The sequence below is a fragment of the Pimephales promelas genome, chromosome 17 (assembly GCF_988280905.1).
Source record: "Pimephales promelas chromosome 17, fPimPro1.hap1.1, whole genome shotgun sequence".
In the NCBI taxonomy this organism is placed as follows: Eukaryota; Metazoa; Chordata; class Actinopteri; order Cypriniformes; family Leuciscidae; genus Pimephales; species Pimephales promelas.
Window position 1 is genome coordinate 4,268,320 of NC_142785.1, and position 14,907 is coordinate 4,283,226.

At 39.4% G+C, this 14,907-nt stretch overlaps 1 protein-coding gene and 1 long non-coding RNA gene across 3 annotated transcripts in view; one reads left to right on the forward strand and one right to left on the reverse strand.

Annotated features, from left to right (window-relative positions):
• itgam.1 (integrin, alpha M (complement component 3 receptor 3 subunit), tandem duplicate 1) overlaps positions 1-14,907 on the forward strand; it is a 48,519-nt gene that overhangs the window by 17,118 nt on the left and 16,494 nt on the right. For both annotated transcript variants that reach the window (XM_089121789.1, XM_089121790.1), the window contains exons 3-7: positions 13,373-13,476; positions 13,564-13,631; positions 13,799-13,910; positions 14,037-14,164; positions 14,332-14,474. In XM_089121789.1, coding sequence (XP_088977915.1) covers positions 13,373-13,476; positions 13,564-13,631; positions 13,799-13,910; positions 14,037-14,164; positions 14,332-14,474 — 555 coding nt within the window. The remainder of the gene's footprint in view (positions 1-13,372; positions 13,477-13,563; positions 13,632-13,798; positions 13,911-14,036; positions 14,165-14,331; positions 14,475-14,907) is intronic.
• Positions 2,935-6,982, reverse strand: LOC148971033 (uncharacterized). The gene is made up of 3 exons (XR_016146967.1): positions 6,810-6,982; positions 6,100-6,661; positions 2,935-3,475 (listed from the first exon to the last, which is right to left on the reverse strand). It is a non-coding gene; the product is annotated as an uncharacterized LOC148971033 (long non-coding RNA).

A 14,907-nucleotide genomic window follows, 5' to 3' on the forward strand; every position in this document is an offset into this window, starting at 1 on the left:
CAAATGCAGAAAAACAAGCTAGGTTAACATGTGAACATGATGAGGCACTGGAGATGAAGGATTAAACCGACTCAATGCAAGTGGGCTCAGTGATGCAGATAAGAGAAAGCCTGACACCTTGTGGAATTTCTTTGAATAACAACTAAAGTTAAATGTGATCTTCAGAATCTACGGGCTCCATCTCATGCAATAAAGACAAAAACCAACAGAGATCATCGGCGACATCATGTCTTGAGCCAGAACTTTAGCACTTACTAAAGCAAGATGCATGTTTTAAGCATGCATTTAATCAAACTTGATTGCCAGTCCTTCTTTCGATGCTTTAAGAATCAACCTAAAAGGTCACTCCATTGACGATATAAGCAGAGGCGCAAAAATACGAACTCCGCAGCTGGTAATGAACAGATACAACAGGTTGGCATGTCACACAATGAAATTGTCCACGCTGTAACAAAAGGACAACTTGTCAAATTTGTGACACAAACCACAAGGCAGTGCCCTGCATACAATGATATATGCTCTAAAAAGAGCAGACAACAGAGAAAGCCAGTGCAGAAGTCATGAATATGCACAGATGAACAGATGCCAAAGCCACACTAACCCATGGAAGGACAACAAACACAAAGATGAGCTCATCTGAAAAAAATAAATAAAATAAAATCATACTCCATATTCCATACCAGATGGGGGCAGTATACCTCCAGAAATTGAGTTGTGGCCAAAACTCGTATTACGACACCTGCCGGGCCGGGGCTAGTCATTTTGCGTGCTAATTCAGCTTAATATCTCGGCAGCACAATAACTTGTCATTTTTTTAATGACATCATCAACCTTTTGATGCGTGTAGCTCATTTTTTGGATATTTTAACCTCAAATTTTACACATGGCACCTTTAACGTTGTAGACCGCACTAAATACAATTAGTATACATGCCAAAAACAGTTTCAGTCCATCAACATCAGTGCAAAATGCATGCATAGCATCGATGTGAAACCACCGATGAAGCATATATATTAAACCACCTCTGATGCAAGGACATGAATACATGCTTCTCCTGAAATGGATAAGGAGTTATTGAGAAACACACATCCACTGCCTACGTTTCCAGGATAGTGGAGTAGTACATGTAGTCAATGATAAGTTAAATAAAGCAGACAAATGATAAGAGAGGACATGTGAGGCCATTTTCAGGAACTTGATTTCCAACCCATCTGGCCCTGCACTACTATCTGAGTCTAAGCTGTCGATAACTTGCTGGACTTCTATTGCACTGATGGATTCAAAGGAGAAGGAGTTTTCGCAAATATGATTAGAAGTATTAAAATTAGGATTAGGAACAGAAAAATCAGTAGAACTCGCTTTGGTGAAAAAAATGATTAAATGCATCAGCAATTGCAAAGGAGTCATTGATAATTACATTATTTATTCGAATAAAATTAGCTTGTTTTTTAGATTAAAAATTAGTTCAATTATTAATTTTTTCCCAAAATACTTTGGGATTGTTGTAATCGGTCGCTAGGCAGTCCTTGAAGTAGTTTGCTTTTGCATGACACGTTTTTGTTGTGCATATATTCTTCAACTTTTTATAAGTATCCCAGTCTGCAGGATCCCTTGTTAAGCGGTATTTTTTCCAAGCTCTATCTCTGTCTTTGAAAAGATTTATTAAATCAGCATTTATCCAAGGCAAATGTCTTCCCTTAACTTTAATTATTTTCCAAGGTGCATGTTTAGCAATAACTTTGGTAACTTCTGAATAAAAATAGTTCCAAGCATCTTCTACAGATGGGATTAAATGAAATCTATCCCAAGTAATATTAATCATGTCTTGGATAAAGTGTTCAGAATTAATATTTTTTGATTGTCTGACCCTAATTAATTTTGGAGGTAGTCGAGGTATAGTTATTTTCCAGACACAGTAGATCTTGGAATGATCACTAAACGGAAACTCCTGATGAAAGTAGCCTACCTGGATGTGAGACTAGGATCCAGTCTAATAGGGATGTTGATTTAGAATCCGATCTGGTAGGTTCTGTTATAATTTTGTGTTAAATTTGAACTACTAAATAAATTACGATCTTGCCTGCATGAGCCTGCTAGCCAATTATTATTAAAATCACCCAGAATTATCATTTCAGTATGAGCATCAAGAGAATTAATAGTTGATATAATATTTTTAGTAGATTCAACTGGGGCTTTGGGGGGGTCTATAAATATTACCTATTATTATTTGTTTATTTTTATGCAAAATTATTTTAACAAATAGAACTTCAAAATGTAAGGGATTCTCCTTTGGTGTAGCAAGTTCTGAGACTACCGTTGAGGAAATATATGTAGCCACTCCTTCTCCTCTAGAATCACGATCAGCTCTATATAAAACATAGTTGCCAAGTTTTATATCATCATCAGATATCGTACTATTAAGCCAGGTCTCAGAAATTGTGATTACATTAGGTTTATTATAAGTAAGCCAAGCTCTTAATAGATCAATCTTAGGTAGTAAACTTCTGATATTCAGATGAATGATATACATACCTTTACTGAAGTTCATAGTACAGTCTTGAAATGATAACAGTCCGAAAGACGAGCATAACAGTAGTAAGACTAGCAGTAAAAAGGTAGAAAAGAGAGCTTACACACTCATACACATTTCTACATAAAGACATAATCTAAATAAAATAAAAAATTAGCCAAGCTCAGTCTGTTTTGCATTTAGTTAAATGGACTAGGAATTAATAATAAACTAAATTCATATTGATGATCAAAGCCTTAAGCATCCCACCCCTCACTGGGAAAAAAATACAGTTATATTTTATAGTATACACATATACAAACCCATCTAAATATACATGCACGTATATGCAGCATCAGTAAATTATATACCAGTCAAAAGTAATAAGCAATTCGCAAAAATTCACTCAGGTCAAAGACAAGGCAGTAGTTTATAACAGTCTTATTATCAGACATTTAGGTAGTATAATCGTCATGAGATTACGGCAATATGATTTGCGACAAATAAATGTCACGTTAATTCAGCTGCAAGTGTCCTGCTGCCCGCATCAGACCCTGAAAAACCAAAAATACTAAGTACCGAAGCAAGTTAACTCAAATTAGCAGTTCGGCTATTTAAGATCTGATTCAAACAGAAAAAATACTGTCAATAGGATCATCAAAGAGAAGTATTTAAATAAAGAAAGAAAGAAAATGTTCAGGAATAAAGCTCATGCAGTATTACGAAGGTCCCATGGAAGTCTCCTGAAGAAAGCCTTCCACCTCCGCGGGGGTACGAAGAGTGGCAACCTTACCATCCACGGTTACCCTCAGTGTTGCAGGATACTGAAGCGAGTATTTGATTTCCAGCTCTCGGAGTTTCTTCTTAATAGGATCAAACCTATGTAGATATACCTAAATGTCTCATTCTAAGGTAATAAAAACATTACGGTTTATTAAGTAAGCTCTCTATACTGTAACCGTCTACCTATTCACTCCTAGTGAGACAAGCTACAAGATACTTTTGAGGGGGGATCCCACAGAAAAACTCACGGATCGGATCGTTTCTCGGATCAGGGTCACGGATCGGATCATTTTTCGGATCAGCAAAAAAAAATATAAAAAAAATTCCCCCAAAATAACTGTAATAGCCTACTGACAAATTATTTAATAATAAATAGACTTAACATTATGATATTCTGTTTTATTTTAACTTCACAGGGTTCCAGACTGAAAGTTGAGGGCAGCATCACCTCAAATGAGAACTCACAGCGAGTTCTACAAAAAAAATAAATAAATTCTGGTAGCACTGGGGCTGACAATAAATCACTAAGCTTAATTTAGATGAAATTAACTTAGTTATTATCATTCATAATGTCTTAATATCAATTAATAAAAGTAGTGAAAATATCATCGTACTTTTTTCCTTTTAGGACAATCTTTAAAGGATAAACAAAAAATGTGTTGGTAATCACATAAAAAATTCAAAAAAATAAAACATTTATTTATGATATTATTGAAGTGCTGGGAAAAGATGTGTAGTAGGCTACTTGTAAGCATTTGACTATTTCTTATCATATATAGGCTGATTTGTGGACTGAAAGCCTTCTATAAGTGTTTCTCACGTCATCTGTTTGATCTGATATGGTTTATAACAGAAACCTGCGCCGAATCGGAGTGTTTCTCACTGGATCTCGTGGTGTTGATGTTATTAATTCTGAGGCGAATTCAATGGATTTCTTCACTGGATCTCCTAGTAACAGTGTTGCGTGAGCGAGATCGGCCCGCGACTGTCAAGTTCGGGGCTTTATTTTGTCAATGGATCGCTGCTGCTGCTCCACGGTCCTAATCATAAATGAGTAGCGTATTTTCGTTCCACTTTCATTTTGTTTGCATTCGCTGCTAGGCAACGACTAACGAGTCGATAGATCGTTGATTGCTCAGACGCACATCAGGTTGTGATATTTGTCTCCGTCTCCCTCCCACAGATGTTTACGCGCGCTATTCTTGTCACGGATTCATTGACGCACCGCTTTACCATGCGTTTAACGTGTGGCAAATTTACTGGTCGCACATGTGCGACTGGATGTAAAATTCAGTCGCACACTCTCAAATTTTGGTCGCAGTCTGGTCTGGAGCCCTGAAATGACGCGGGGCGTTCAAGCTTCTCCGTTCCTCCGCTCGCTATGACGAAGCTGTGCGTTGACTGAACAACATGCGCACGTTTTTTTTTTTCATAATCAATCCGCGGATCACGTGTGTGCCGAACCGAAGACATTGATCCGAACGGATCACGGATCAGTGATGATCCGTTGCACCACTATTCCCCATCTAGTAAAAATCTCATCTATTAAGATTTTGGCAATGTGAGATGCTCTAGCCGTCCTCAAAGGAAATAACTCTACTCACTTGGTGAAGTAGTCAATGACAATTAGAAGGTACTCATGTTGTTTATTGCTCTTCGGGAAAGGCCTCATAAGATCCACTCCCAACATATATCCAGGTTCAACGATAGGAGTACTTTGTAGCAGACCTGATGCCTTAGTCATGGAAGGTTTGTATTTTTGACATGTTTGACATTCTTTACAGTGCTTCCATACATCCGCCCTGATACTAGGCCAGTACACAGTTTCAAGTAGCCTGAGTAGAGTTTTGAGCTTCCCCAAATGTCCACTCAAAGGATTATCATGAGTATACTGCAGAAAGGACTGCCTTAGTGCCAAAGGTATGATCAGTTGGAGTTTTTGCCCTTTTTTACCATCCGGCACACTGCGAAATAGAAAACCATTTTCCACCACATAATGAACTCTGGCCATATCAAAAATGGTTTGTTTTTCTGCTTTAGCGACTAGTTCTTGGATCTCACCATCGCTGTTTTGAGCTGCGGCAATTTGTGAGAGATCAACCGGTAGGTTACATGGGGGTGAAACGTTTTTGTTCGCAGTAGTAATGAGCAACATATCCTGAGGAGTATCGTGGCTTGGCTTCTGGTATTTTTGGAGTAGATGAAGACATTCTCAGCACTTGAAATTTTTGCTCCCACTGCTGATCTCTTCTTTTCAAACAATCTACCATGGTCTGTCCCAAATCCTTAACTAACATTTCCATTTGTAGTTTAACCCTCTCACACTCCCGCTGGACATGATATGTCATCTTATCTTCCATTTTTTTACATTGTTTATCAAAGTGATCCCAAGAAACTTGCTCAGCCACCTCCTGTGTGATGGTTGCCATATGACCTTCTAATTTAGCAATACGTTCATTTAAGGATGTCACTGATGAATAAAGATTGCAGTCTGCCTCTTCATCCATTTCTAATGGTGGTGGAGGTAGAAGAAAATCATCCTCAGGAACACTACTCACAATTCTTTCATTTTCCTCATCGGAGTCAAGATACAACTCACTGAAGGTATTTATCAACTCTTTCAGCGGTTCTCTTCTGGCAATGAAAGCTTCAGAGGTAAAATCTTCAATAGGTACAGACTCCTCCCTATCCATGGCAGATGACAGTTTGATTGCTCTAGGTGACCACAAAAACTGTGAAAAACACTCTAATTAAAAATCTCGATGGCCTTCAGGTCCCTGTTCGGGCGCCATTCTGTAACCGTCTACCTATTCACTCCTAGTGAGACAAGCTACAAGATACTTTTGAGGGGGGATCCCACAGGCCAAACTTTATGAGATATATAAAGAGTGAAGAAACAGTGAAAGATAAACCATAAACCTCAATACTCCAATGGAAATCCTTTCACTTTATATTCGATGACACACACAAAAGTATTTACATGTAGATCACCCAGCCAACACTGAAAATACAATGACATACCCCATGGATTCACACTAATGCAACACTGTTTGATGAGTAGCAGTAGGCTACAAATAAACCTTAGCGGAAAACCTTAGATTTTCATTGTGCTGCAATCCATAGAGTCCATCCAATGTTTGGTATCATAGAGTCAATGGTTTCATTTGCAGTGAGGCGAGCAGAGCAATAATCTCCAGTGATAGAGGTGAAGCAGTTACAAGGAGTAATCCACGATGATCTCAAAACCCATATGACCACAGTCAAGCTTTGAAAACACTATCCTTAAGGTATAGAATTCTCTTGTTCAAGTCGAATAGCAGCCTTGAGACTCATCGAACATGACCAACAGATGATATTCAAAAAGTCCTTCTACAAATAAAACAAATACATACTTGAATTAGATGTTGTTTTTAAACCAAACAATAGCCAAAACCCCTTCCCCCAAAACAAACAAAATACAGCTTACACAGAAATAACCTCAGTTTAAATAACAAATCATAGAAAGAAAAACACTTACTTGATTGAGCTTGAAACCCTAGTTTCTCAATCTGGACTCTAAACAAATTGTGTGAGGATAAAGAGAAGAACCATGCTTCTCTCTCCACACCCTTGTCCTAACTTCTTCTCCTACATCGCTATATACAACGGAGCTTGACCTTAGAGCCCCCTACTGCATAGTAGTGGAATTACAGACTAAGAAAGAAAACCAGGAACCAAACTCTGGGTGGTTACAATACACCACTAAAAACACAGAATGATGTCATAATGCATTTCTGTTAATAGATAATCAATTTTTACACATTGCACCTTTAAGATAATGTATTTTAACAACAACAAACATAAAAACCTGAGCTCTAAATGGGGTGCTGACCACTTTGGGAACATAGCCATGTCTAGGTTTGAAGATGAGTTTTGAGTCATTCGGGCCAAGCTCGAGACACGTGGTGCTAACAGAAAGCGTGTGTAAATCCCCCACACGTTTTACTGATGACAGAGCAATCAGAAAAACGGTTTGAGTGTAGGCCTGCACGATTCTGGGAAAAATATGAATCACGATTTTTTAGCTTAGAATTGATATCACGATTTTTTTCTCAGAAGTGTAATTAGGGTTCATACAGATTCTGTGAAATGAAATTCCAGGACTTTCAAGGACTTTTCAAGCACTACTTTTTTGGATTTCAAGGACTTCAATAACCGATCCCTGAATTGTCACTGCAGTTGTAATTTTTAAATGTATTTAAAACAAAATAACAATAAATAATGGAATTATAAATAGGACAAATAAATACAAAAATAGAACAAAGAAAAGCTGCAAATTAAATAAACAGTGTTTTTAGAGTAGATCGGTATACATTTGAAAGTAATCAAATGTGAAAAAATTGCATATTCATTACTGTTTAAATTAAATATAGATGGATATTTTTGTAAAGTTTAAAAGGGTAGACTATTTAACTAGAGCAGTGAGTAATTTCTTTGTCCTTTGATTAATATGAAAACACAGCAGCAGTTTTATTAAACTCCTGCCCCTTTAAGACTGAACGCACGGACCCCATTTGGACATGGCTAACTTACATTCACTTGAGATACAACCGATTTTGTTTACTAGTAAACTTTGTTTACTATAAACGACTTTATTTTTTACATATTTTGTGTAAATTCGTCCGTACAAGCGCAAGACGTGAAAGACAATTTAATTCAGTATTCTTGGATGTTTGCGTTCATTGAACTTCTTGACCTGCAAACGCCCAGTAATAATGTACGTAGACTCTAGGTGTTCTGGGCGGCTGTAAATTTCTACTCACTGTGTTTCGGACAGGTAGAAAGAGTCATTTCTAATATATAACGCATACATCTCAAGAACTATAAGCTGGGTCGGTCGGAAGTGAAAGAGGACGAGGCAAAGATGACACGGATGTATATAGATGCAATGACCGTTAAGCGTTTATTTAAAAGAATTTGCAGAAAACGGTCTAGTGTCCGGAACACTGTGATGTCCAGAATACGAGTCTACGTTAGAGAACCACTCGTTATACATAAATCAGGTAACAGGTCATGTTTTACTTTACTTACATATACGATTTACTTTTCATCCAAATAACACGTAACGTGAATGACCAGCAGCATTTAACAGAAGTGCGCGCTCTCTCTCGTCAGATAACGACGTTAATAATAAGCTAGATTACTCATTTTAATTTTCTTTGCCATTGACATCCGACTGAACTACAAACTTTCCACTGATGTCTGTTTAAAGGGATGTGCTCGACCAGCTTGCGCGTCTGTGCCGCTGCACATTTCTCGTGCTCGCGCACCACATTTACCACTAATAAGACACATTTACTTCATAGACAGCCTTCTTTTTTTATCCCCATTCTACTTTCTGTTATGAGTGTTTCTTTGTCTGGACACACACACACACACACACACACTGTAGTAGGCTATACACGCTTCAAAATAAAGGCCGATTTTTTTATTTTTAAATCGAAGTCATTTAAAAATTAAATCGTGAACAGGGTGAATCGAGATCTCGATTTTATAACGATTTATCTTGCAGGCCTATTTGAGTGACAGGTATTTTTGCTCTAGGGGTTCAAAAAGGGTGAGCTTGTTTCTGCCTATTGACTGGCCGTACATTGATTCTGAGAATGCTGCAACTGCCGCCACATAGACTTTGAGCGTGGAGGGGGATCTTCCCTTATCCAACAGCTCTTGAAGGAAACTTTACAGCCGCGGGACCCCACATCTTCGTGCGTCCAGATTTTGTCGGTGCATCATTTAGACAACACTGACCATTTAGATGCGTGGAGCCTTCTAGTAGAAGGGGCTCTAGACTGCATGATAGTGTTCAGCACTGCATCCGACAGGGCAATGGGTATCCGTTGAACAACCACACATGCAGAGACCAGCGCTCTGAGTGGGGATGCCAGATCGAGCCGCGAGCTTGAGAGAGAAGGTCTGCTCTCAACGAGACTGGCAACGGGTTGTCTGTGACAGCCGCGTCAGCTTCGGAAACCAAGTCTGGCTCTCCCATTTCGGTGCTATGAGGAGCACTGAGTGATGCGTTTCCCTGATTCTCTTGATCACCTGTGGCTATAGAGATATTGGAGGGAAGGTATACAGGGCCAGGTTTGGGCCAGCGCATCCTCGTGTTTTGAAAAGAACTGTGGGCAGTGAGTGTTATCTTGCGACGCAAAGAGGTCGACTTCTGCTTTGCCGAACAGGCACCATAATAATTGGACTGTCTGGGGGTGAAGGGACCATTCTCCCGAGGGAACATTGTTGTACCTTCGTTTAGGTAACCTGGCACATGCGCAGCTCTTGGCGAGCGAGGATGGTACTGGAACCAAACGAGGAGGCATTCTGTCAGATTGCAGAGATTTCTGGATCTGACACTGCCCTGGTGATTTAGCTAGGACACTAACGATATGTTGTCCGAACTGTGGCCCTGGATGAACTGGAGGAAGCATTTCAGCGCATTCTCGACTGCTTTCATTTCCAGACAGTTTATATGAAGGAGTTTATCCCGGTTTGATCATAGACCAAAACCTGGTCTGCCTTTGAGGGTAGCGCCCCAACTTGAGTTGGGCGCATCCGTCGAGATGACCTTCCAGAATGCAACAACTCCCCGCTGGTACCAGTCGGTCGCTAACCAGGGCTGCGGAGCTGTCAAACAGCTCTGAGTCACTCTGATTCTCACATGACCCGACCTCCAAATTCAATGCGACACCGCCAGCCAGTGTTGCAGCGTGCGCAGTAACCTAGCTGAAGTACCGTCGAGGATGAAGCCATGTAGCCCAAAATCCTCTGGAATTCCTCCAGAGGGAAAATGCTGCCCTTCATGAATGATGCGGCCAGTCACTGAACACAGTGCGTGTGCTGTGCTGATAAACAAGCTGTCATGGCCAAGGAGTCCAGTTCTATTCCTAAAGGAAATAGACTGAGTAATGAGCTCTTGGTCCAGTTGACCCTGAGACCTAGGCTTTTCAGATGACTGAGGAGCGCAGCTCTGTGAGACACCAATTCTGTCTCTGACTGTGCTAGAATCAGCCAATCGTCCAGATAGGTCAGAATCCGCACACCCTGGTTTATCAAGGGGCAAGCGCCGCGTCTATGCAATTTGCGAAGTATGGGGTGCTAAAGACAGGCGGTAGGACGGTGTATTGATAAGCCCGACCGTCGAAGGCGAATCTCAAGAATGGCCTGTGACGGGGTATTATCTGGATCTGGAAATAAGCATCTTTCAGATCGAGAGATATAAACCAGTCCGAACGTGCGAGATGAGTTGTCTGGTTGTAAGCATTTTGAACGGTCTTTTCATTAGAGCTTTGTTCACAATCCACAATTCCAGTATGGGTCTGAAAGCCCCGTCCTTCTTGGGTATGAGAAATTAATGGCTGTAGAAGCCTGACTCACTCAGAGAAGGCGGTACTAGTTCTATGGCCCCTTTGCACAGTAGCTTTGCTATTTCCTTTTGTAGTAGGTGTGCTACTTCTGCATTCACTATCATCGCTGTCCAAGCTCGGAAGCAAGGGGGACTGCGAGCGAATTGTAGTACATAGCCCTGCTTTTTAGTGCTCAGCACCCATTCTGATACCCCTGGGATAGCTTCCCATGCTTTTATATGTGCAGCTAGAGGCAGAATGGTCTTTGGGTTACGTTCGCGGGACCGAGCGGGGTCGAGAAACTGAACCGGAGGAGCGCGCGCGTTATCTTTGGTAGCACTGTTTTGCTGCACGGTGCACTTTGTGCTGTTGTCCTAACTGGCTGTCGCCGTTTAAATGGCGACGAGGCTTCTCAAGATCCAACGATGCGAACAGCTTTGCTGAAGAGATGAAAAATCAGAGAAAGAGCCTCTGAGCCCTGTTTTTATACGCTAAGCCACGCCTATTTTGGCGGGCCAGGGCGCAAAGAGGACGCGAGCGTTGGACGTGCTGTGCTGTCATTACCGAGCGTTTGTCTAGCGTGCTCATTGGCTACTCTACGGGAACTGCACAGCCTTCCAGCAAGCTCGCTGATAGGCTGTGCAGTCCCCGTAGAGCAGCCAATGAGCACGCTAGATAAACGCTCGGTAATGACAGCAGAGCAAATCAAGACTTCGCAATGTCACAATGAGAGACAAAGTCCAGATGAAGGGGCAATAATGGGGAACGGGTGATGCAGATTGGGATAATCAAATAAACTAGGCAGGGATGGATCAGAGGGAGAGATGGGACATGCAGTTCCTTAATATTCTGGAGAGAGGGCACGGATGAGACCAGAGGAAGATGCAGCCGAGCTCTCTGTGACACAAACCATATTGAGACACTCTTGACTGTTCTGGGGCCTCATTTATAAAACTTTGCGTAGGATTTGCGTCAGAAGTGGCGTACGGATGAAACATAGGACGTGCGTACGCACAGAAATATTCGTATTTATAAAACCGTGCGCACGTACATCCTACGCATTTTTCCCTTAATAAATCACAATCAATTCTAAATGTAGCGCAGCTTTTGCGGCTTCGTGTCACGCCCATAGTTGCCCATAAATAGTCCGTGAAACGCCCACAAGTTAAATTCATCAATTGCGAAATCATGTTAAACACAGAGAGGAATTAACAAAAAACGTAACTTCACTCAATGTGAAGTAGAAGTTATCGTTGGCGAGGTGGAAAAGAGGAGAAAAATGTTGTTTGGAGGGCACAGTGTGGGCATTACTAATGCCAAAAAGGCACTTGAGTGGCAAAAGGTTGCAGACGCCGTAAATGCTGTAGCCTCACAACCTCGGACTGTGGCCAAAATAAAAAAGAAATGGTCGGACTTCAAAGTCGAGGCAAAAAAGCGTCTAGTCATTAATTCAATTAGAGAGGGCCAAGGAGTTGGGCGAAATCAAGACTGTCTAAACTGAAATAAATTGCACAATGAGGGAATTCTTCAATAAATAATATATCTTTCCACACCTTTTGTTGTGAAGATGATGCGTTCACTCCGAATCCTTCCATTTAATCGCCACATCTTCTAAGAGCTCAAGATCAGCCACTCTGCGTCATTATACGCATTGTGATGGAGCATTTTATTTACATCCATTTTCTGCATCTGACAAGCTACGGATGTCGGTTATAATCTAAATGGAAAATAGTTCAGCGCAAATGTAATTTCTTGCAGCTTTCTGAATGGTTGAGACGTCATACGTTATTTTATCAAAAATAAAATAAACTAAAGGCATATGCATGAATACCATGATTCTGTAGCTGATTTAGATATTTTTACGATGAAAACGACTTTCCCCAGTGGACAAATAATAGGCCTACATGATACATCTATCAATTTATCGATCTATCTATATATCTTCAATCTGACTGACTGATCTAATTGCTAAATCTGCTCCGTTAGACGGACATATTGGCGAGAATATCAGTTTTGTACATTATTTCGTTCTGTTTACCATCTTATTTATGAGAATGAATTGTATAAGCCAATATTATTGAAGAACATATTTCTTTCTTTTTTGGAAATATGTGTTAATGTGCATTTCTGTTGCAGATCGATCAAACGGGTGTTCGTGTAGGCTGTTAATTGTAAGACTTGCTTTGTGAAGTCTTTGTGTTTTTTATTTTACACAACCGTCTACAGTTTCACACACTTTCACGTGTTTTTTCCATCAGCCGACGGTGTTGCCATTTCTCATTTCACCTATTTTTGTGCGTACGCCTGGGTCAGAGCTGGCGTGAAGCACCGCACATTTTACCGTCAAGTTTGCTTTTTATAAATACCAACTATTGCGTAGAGAGCGGTGTACGCCTTCTTTTGTGCGTACGCAACGTTTATAAATGAGGCCCCTGGTCAATATAATTATAAGCGAATATAATTATAGACCAAAGTTTTTTTACCCACTAGTTTTAATTTGCCCTTTCCATAATATAAGTTTTTTTTTGCGACTTAAACTAAAAATTATTTAAAAGCATGCTGATGTTCACAATTTTTCATCTTTATTTTTTTTGCAGGTTTTTGCTTCATACTCAAACTCTACTGTTTGACACCCAACCAGGAACACCACAGATTTCTCCTTTTTTAACATGTTCTCTTATCCTCCTGTCTTCTTCCATAGTCTACTTGTGAGTGATCCTTTAATACAACACAGTCAAACTCAAAGAGGACAAATTTATCGTTGTGGTGTCACTGAAGGAAACTGCATTCCACTGCCCATTCCCGGTACTTTGTAAATGATACTTTCAAGTTTGTAATTAAAGACAGTAATTTATAATATATCTGAAACAAAATCCACTTTTTATTCAACAGTCACCAATGAGGCTGTCAACATGTCCCTTGGACTTTCAATGTCTCTAGATTCTCAGTCTTCAACAGTTGTAAGTATCATATTTTAATGTATTCTTGTTTTTGAGAGAATATGAAATCTTAATGCTATAAGAAATTAGATGTCCAAAATAATTACGAATTTTTGAAACTCCAAATTTTACACTAATGAACCTATTAGAATTTGTCATGTTGAAAATAAAATCTTAATTTCTCTCAGGTTTGTGGTCCAACCATACCTAAGACCTGTGATGTAACCACTTACAATGGCATGTGCTTTAAAATCAGTCCAGATGATGATGTGAGCAGATCTATGCCAGAGACTTTGAGAAGTACATTTATTACATTCTACCAAATCTAAGCATGTCTTCTTCATACTGTATAAACTGTATTACATGATTTTCATTTATTCAGATTAAATGAAAATATGATGCAATTATTCATTTCTCCAACTTCAGAATGCCCACCAGAAATTGATATTGCTTTTTTAATGGATGGATCTGGAAGTGTAAATTCTCTGGATTTTAATAAGATGAAAGCATTTGTTATAGAAATGATCAGAAGTTTTATAGACCGTGATGCACAGGTATGATAATCCATGCATTTATTATGATTTAGCTTGTCCATGATTTTTACCCCCATTTATCAGTCACTAAATCTATCTATCTATCTATCTATCTATCTATCTATCTATCTATCTATCTATCTATCTATCTATCTATCTATCTATCTATCTATCTATCTATCTTACAGTTTGCCATTGCACAGTTTTCTACAGACTGTGTCATTCATGACAAGTTTCAAGTCAAAAACGCCAGGGCATGGGAAGATGCAGTGAATGGGATATCTCAACAGAGAGGATGGACTTACACCGCAAAAGCTATAAAACATCTTGTGTGAGACATGACTGCTGATCTTTCATCTTTTATATATGCCATTAAAAGGAATATTACTTCTGATTGAAAGATGAAGATAAGTTTAAAAGGATATTTAGTGAAGGCTGGGGAGCACATCCTAATATAAAAAACGTATTCCTCATATAAAGAAAAACTCGAATAATGCATAATACAAGCAAAAAACCGTGATACAGTAGATGTCTGAACAACCATTCAAAAAGTACATGAAAATATATGTATGTCAATGAGTGGATGATTTGCATATTGCTATGAGTCTTTTTGCATTCGTGTGTGTATGTCAATATGTTACAATATTTAATAATTTGAACTATGTATCAATGACAAGCAATGTAAACTTAAAAGGAATGCATCCTATATAGTTGCATAACTGTATTGTTGACTGAATATTTTGTACTATTTTATTTTTCAATAG